This window comes from Propithecus coquereli, unplaced genomic scaffold, assembly GCF_000956105.1.
Source record: "Propithecus coquereli isolate 6110/MARCELLA unplaced genomic scaffold, Pcoq_1.0 Scaffold322, whole genome shotgun sequence".
Classification (NCBI taxonomy): domain Eukaryota; kingdom Metazoa; phylum Chordata; class Mammalia; order Primates; family Indriidae; genus Propithecus; species Propithecus coquereli.
Genome location: NW_012148864.1, coordinates 383920 through 390535, shown reverse-complemented (window position 1 = coordinate 390535; position 6616 = coordinate 383920). Strand labels below are relative to the sequence as shown.

The 6616-nt window shown below is 40.6% G+C and overlaps 1 protein-coding gene across 2 annotated transcripts in view; it reads right to left on the bottom strand.

The window, feature by feature from the left end:
- SOX30 (SRY (sex determining region Y)-box 30) overlaps window positions 1–2226 on the bottom strand; it is a 26329-nt gene extending 24103 nt beyond the window's left edge. For both annotated transcript variants that reach the window (XM_012650386.1, XM_012650387.1), the window contains exon 1: window positions 1221–2226. In XM_012650386.1, coding sequence (XP_012505840.1) covers window positions 1221–2226 — 1006 coding nt within the window. The remainder of the gene's footprint in view (window positions 1–1220) is intronic.
- Between the last annotated feature and the right edge of the window lie 4390 nt (window positions 2227–6616).

Here is a 6616-nt window from a genome sequence, read left to right as displayed (position 1 = left end):
TTTGAGCAAAAATATTTATAATATTACATTACTAATACTAAATTGGTTGTATTTCACTGTGAAGGTGAAGCTCCTACCAAGGTGAGTCATCAACAGTATTTCCATGTCCTGCGAGAAAAATAAGAGAAAAATAATAAAAGTGGCTCTTTGAAAGTCACAGAGCCAGTTGAAATTACAATAAAGGACATTGGCTAAATTCACATTTCTTATGTGATTCATCAAAAATAACTGTCTATAAAGTTCTTACATTGTTGCTTTTAGGATTACTTGATATCCTAACAGATTTTTAAAAAAATTTTTAAAAATGCTAAGGATGAAATACGTAGTATAAAGAAAGCTATTTCCTTCCTTTAGAAAAATGAAAACAAAGTCTAAAACTATCAAAGATTAAAGCAAGAGGGTAGAGTGGAGAGGATGAGTCAGTAAAGAAAATAAGAACAAAAACAATAAAGTTAATGAAAACATGAACCAAAGATTAATATGACTTTCCAAGACATTCATTGGCAGTGTTCTGTCTGAACTAAATCTTAAGATAAAAATTTGCTAACTATATGTTTAGAAATACTGGATAGACATATTTATGTGTAGTTGTTACCGTTGTAACTATAGTTATTTCTTCTAAAACAATTTTTCTAGCTTATTCTACAATATTTTCATTTTCTATATTTCATAAGTCCTTAGTTTTTAGAAGAATACTAAGGTGTTACATTTAATCATGTATTATTTTCTCCTAGAAAAATGTTTACTGCTCATTTTTAAAGATGATCTCTATAATTGGTATAAACTTTCCCGTTTAATTATAACTTTTTTCATTAAACACCATTGCTTCTTCTATTTCTTGATAAATGTAAAAGTATTGAGCTACTATAATACGATATTTTTAATCTTGATTATTTGTAGTATATAAACTTAAGGCTTTGTGTTGTCTAGCAAGAATGTTTCTATTTTTGTGTATAAAAATTAGTCATATCTAAATCTCATCATTTACTGGGCCTTAAAATACAGATTTTTAAAAAATGTTTGGTAATCTTGAACATGTTAGTGTATTTTACTGGTATATGTACAAGTCAATCAGAAGTGATACCTGTGCAGACTTTGCCCTGAAAAGAATCAGTTCCATGATTTTATTTTTCTAGTTTAGGCTTCTGAACTGCTGACATGTCAGCTATGGGGCAACATAGACGAAGTTTTGAAAACCAGATTTCCCTGCTGTCTAATACCTGCGTCGGAGGGAAGCACGGTCAGTGGGACATCTTTGGTTTCAATTTTTACAGAAGGCTCCAGTAAGGATTGCATTTTAATAGGCACTGGTGTCAGCGGGACCTTGGTCAATCTTATCAGCTCTGAAGGTGGAGGTCCCTGAAATTGGATCCGGGCCCCCGGGGGTACTGTGTGCAGAGTCAAAGGGATCCTGAGGTCTTGCTGGTGTGGCCCAAAGGCGCTGGACGGCTGGGCCAAGATGACCTCCTTGCTGCCATGAACCAGGCCATTGGACGTGGGCTCCATGCCTAGCCTGTAGTCCTCGCGGAGTCTCTCGGGCTCCTCCGTTTTGATGATTTCTTCTTGGATAGCCGCCAGGCTTTTGCCTTCGCTGCCTTTCCCTGTGTCCCTCATGACCTCCTCTGCCTCCAGCTTGTCCTTCGCGTCCCCGCGGCGGTTGTCGAGGGCCGGCCCAGGGCCTTGCACCTTGGCCGCCCTGGAGGCTCTGGAGCCTGCCTCGACAGCCCTCCGAGGCCCCACCGACAGGTCGGAGCCGGGACCTGGCTCATGCTTCTCGACCTTAACGTGCAGCTCCCGGGGCTGCACCGGGTACAACTCGGGCCTGCAGAGGACGCCCTCGGATGCGGGCGGTGGCTGCAGTAGCAACAGCTCGGGCCTCAGTGGCACCAGCCGCGCCTGCGCGGGCGAGGAAGCAACGCTGTCGTCCCGGACCTGAGGCAGTGCTGGCCCTGGCGGCAGCAGCAACACCTGCTCTGGCTTCACCTGCAGCAGCCGCCGTGCCACGGGCTGTACACCCGACGCCGGGGCGTCGCCGCACGACGAAGCCACGGTCGCAATGGCGGCCGCGCACGGGGCGGGCGGCGACGGAGGTGGCTCGACGGTCGCTGCTCGAAAGGAAGTACCTTCGACCGGCAGCGGGGGCGGAGCGGGACGTAGCGGACGCGGCGGGGTCACCCGTGGCAATTGGCGCGGCTGAGGTCGTGGCTCAGGCCTGGCTCTCTCCATGAGGGGGGAGGGGGACGCCCCGGCCTGTGTGCCAGCTGGGATTGTGAGCTAAGCCGTTTGTTGGCGGCCTTCCTCCTCCCCCTTTCGGTTAAGACCCTTCTAAGACCTTTGCTACCCAGAACCCTACGCGGTTCAAAACGAAGCCCTCCATCTCGGCCTTGCCCAATCACAAGCGTCCCTGCACCGGCCTGCCAATCACAAGCGCGTTCTCCGGCCCCTCCCGCCGTCCGCTCTCGCCTCGTGTGGAGCCTTCGAATCACCCGCGGTGGCAGGGGCTGCGGCGCGTGTTGGCCATTTTTCCCCTCTGACTCTCCCTCTCTTCCGGAGTTCTCTTCCGGCCGTTGTCCTTAGTTACTCCTCCCCCGCCCGGAGCCCCGGACAATGGTGTTGCTTGGGAAACGGTCTGGTTCCATGCCACTGACCTCTCTGGAATGAAGTTGTGAGCCTCATACTCCAGCTGGGGAACGGGGCCTTGTGCACGTGCTTTGCGCAGCCGCAATACACGATTGGCCCTGAGCATCACCAGGGGCTTTGGGTCTTTGCTAAGGGGAAATGGAGCAAAGTTTGCTACTTCTCAGTAACCCCGTTAGTTGATCTTGACTTTGACTTTTTGCTTTTACTGTGCTAGTTAAACTTTCCATTAATCACCAGGTAATACATCCCAAATTCATCCACTTCTTTGGTTGTCCACTGCCATTACCCTTTTCCAAGCTTCATCACCTTTCACCTGGATATTGCTTTAGCCCTATAAATAGTCTCTTTGCTTTTCACCCTTTTCATCCTACTACACTCCAGCTGCCAATCATCTTACAAAAGTACAAATCTATTACTGTCACACCCTGTTTTCCTAGATCTCCGTGGTTCCGCACTGACCGCATGACAAAGATATAAAATTCTTGCCCAAACCTATCAATCTGTGAATACTTTGGGCTCTACCTACTACTATTCCTCACCACTCTAACGCTGGCTCTTTCAGCTGCAGCCACATTGGCCTCATTATTCTGTTTCTGCCACAGGGCCTTTGAACATACCCAGAATGCTGTTCCTTCCTTTGTGTTTTCTTGCCTCCTCCTGCTCAGTTTGCAAAGTGCACATCAACTGGCACTTCTTCAGAGAAGCTTCCTCTGACTCTGAAAATCAAGTCAAATCTTTATCTACTCATCACTTCATTTAAAGCACTTACCACAATTCATAATTATATATTTATTTAAGTTTTTATTCTGCTGCCTTTCCTACTTGACTATAAAGTCTTTGAAGGCAGAACTGTTTATGTTTTGCTTATCATTGAATCCCCAATGCCAGCCATGGAGCCTGGCATATGTTAGGTTATTAAGTATGGAATGTCCGATTTCCTTAAGTTTGACAGTTGATATCTCTGACATTTCACTTTGACGCTTTCTTTTTTTAAATTGTGAAGGTACATCCTCATTCTTTCAAACACACGTTTTGGCTTGCGATTATCTTTCAGATTTTTTTTAGAGCGATTTTTGTGAAATCATGGATAAGTCAAAAATTAGTGTTATTTTTGAATATGAGTTTCATGGTGGAACCAATGCAATGCAGACAGCTTGAAATGTCAATGAAGTGTTTGGGAAGGCTATGGCTAATGAAGGCACAGTACCTCAAAGGTTTGAGAAGTTCCATTCTGGTGATTTTAATCTTGAAAAGGAGCCATGTGGGTAACCTGAAACCAACGTGGAGAATGATGAGCTGAAAGCTGTAGTGGAAGCGAATCCATCTCAACCTACACATGAATTAGCAGCAAGGTTTGACATAACTATTCCAACAATATTGGACCATTTAAAACAAATTGGCAAGGTAGAGAAACTGGATAGATGGGTACTGCATGAATTAAACAAGCATCAGAAGAGAAATCATCTGGAAGTTTGCCTTTCTTTGCTGTAATGACATAAAGGCAAACCATTTCTACACCGTATTGTTAACTGTGATGAAAAATTGATTCTTTTTGACAACTGCAAGCATTTGGTACAATGGTTGGATAAAGATTAAGTGCTGAAATGCAGTCCAAAACCAAATATTCATCAAAAAAAAGTTAATGGTGTGTGTTTGGTGGTCCAGAGCTGGTATTATCCACTACAGCTTCATGAAACCTGGTCAATCAATTCAGCGGATGTCTATTACAACCAAACGGACGAAATGATGAGGATGCTTGTGATTAAGCAGCTGAGATTGGTCAATAGGGACAGGCCAATCCTCTTGCAAGATCACACGTCGCAAAAAACAACACTGCTCAAACTATAGAAGCTGGACTTGGAAACTCTCTGTCATGCACTGTATTCACAAGACCTTGCACCAACTGACTACCACTTCTTCCAGGCTTTGGACTGCTTCTTGCAAGTAAAAATATTCAGTTCTCAACAAGCTATGGAAAACACTTTTCATGATTTCATCACCACTCACTCTCCAGGCTTCTTTGCTGCCGGCACAAGCAAGCTACCATTAAGATGGCAAAACTGTGTCGATAGTTTAGATGCATACTTTGCTTAATTGTACTGCTTCTTGTTTGAGATATAATAAACTAAACTTTTGATTTGAAATCAGACATTTAATGACCTAATAGTAATCATTCAATAAATCATTTGTTGAATAAATAAATGAATAAGTTCTGCCATTGTCTAATAATGAAATAGTAAAATCACTACTTATATTAAGGGCTTACTCTTATGCTAGACACTGCTCCAAATTCCTGTCCATGTTTATGCCCCTCTTTTTACTAGGAATGTGTCTGTTTCCACTAAACATCACCAAGATAAATAAAGAGAAATCCTATATTAACATTTGCTGCATTTTTAAATGATATCCTGGCCAAAAGTTATAGACTTTTCTTGAAGTAGATGATTTTTGCAACCAAGATAAGTTATCTCTAAAAGAAGACCAACTCCAATTCTCTTTCTAATCCTCTGTTGTCAAAGGTGGTAAATAGGAGTTCTTACAACTGGCAGGTAGACAAGGGCAATGGTTCTTAAACTTTATCTCAGGAACACTTTACACCCATAAAAACTATTGATGATCTCAAAGAGCTTTTGTTCAGTGGGTTTTATCTATCAATATTTATCATCTTATAAATAAAAACTGAAGTTTAAAAAATAATTATCATCTCATTTACAATATCAATTGTAAACCTATTACATTGTTAATACATTTTCATGAAGAAAAAGTATGTTTTCCCCAATATTAGAAGAGCGGCATAGTGAATCTAATATCTGGCTTAATAAAACACCTGGATTCTCCTATCAGCTTCTGTATTCAATCTGTTGTGATTTGCATGTCATGTAGGCTCTGTACACTCATGAGAGAATGATGAGAATGAGCAAATATTGTCTTTAAATTATTGTGAAAATAGTTTTGACCTAGCAGACTCTATGAAAATATAGTCAGTCCCTGTACCACACTTTGAGAACCACTGAACCAAGGATTAAGTGAAAGAGCCAGATGTGTGCATAAGCAAAAGCTGATGAAAGAAGTAGGCAAATAAATCAAGTTGTTGGTTTTGTGCAGGATTTTAGTTCATATTCTGATCTGAATTATCCAAAATTAATTGACAACATATGGGTTTATTTCTGAACTTGATTCTGTTCCTTCAATCTGTTTACCTATCTTTATTACAGTCTTAATTACCATAGCTTTATGCTAAATTTTAAAATTAGGTCATGTAAGTCCTTGAACTCTGTTATTTTTCAAAATCATATTGGCTATTCTTGGTTCTTTGGATTTAAAATATAAATTTCAGGATCATCTTACCACTTTTTTAAAAAGAAACCCCAGTGATATTTAGATAGGAATTGCATTGAATCTATGGATTGATTTTGGGAAAACTGACATCTTAACAATATTGAATCTTCCCATTTGCAAACATAGAGCATATATCCATTTATTTAGGTCTTTTATTTCTTTTGTCAATGTTTTGTAATTTTCAGTAAAACATTCTGCATTTCTTTCATTAAATTTGTTCCTGAATACTTTATTCTTTTTTGGTGCTATTTTGAATGTAATTGTTTTTTTAAGTGCCTTTTTAGCTGGTTGTATGTTGATTTTTATTTTCTTATTTTCTTGCCTTATTGCACAGGCTTGAACCTCTCATTCAACGTTGAATAGAAGTGGTGAGAGTGGATATCCTTCCCTTGGGCCCAATCTTAGGGAGAAATCATTTTGTTAATTATAGGTTTATATAACTGCCTTTTATCAAATTAAGGATGTTTGTTTCCATTCCTCATTTATTGAGTTTTATCATGAATAGTAGTTCAATTTTATCAAATGCTTTTTCTGTGTCTATTAAGATGATTATATGGCTTTCTCCTTTATTCTAAGAGTCAGCAAAATTTTCTTGAAAAGGCTATATGGTAAATATTTTTTACTTTGTGATCCATAT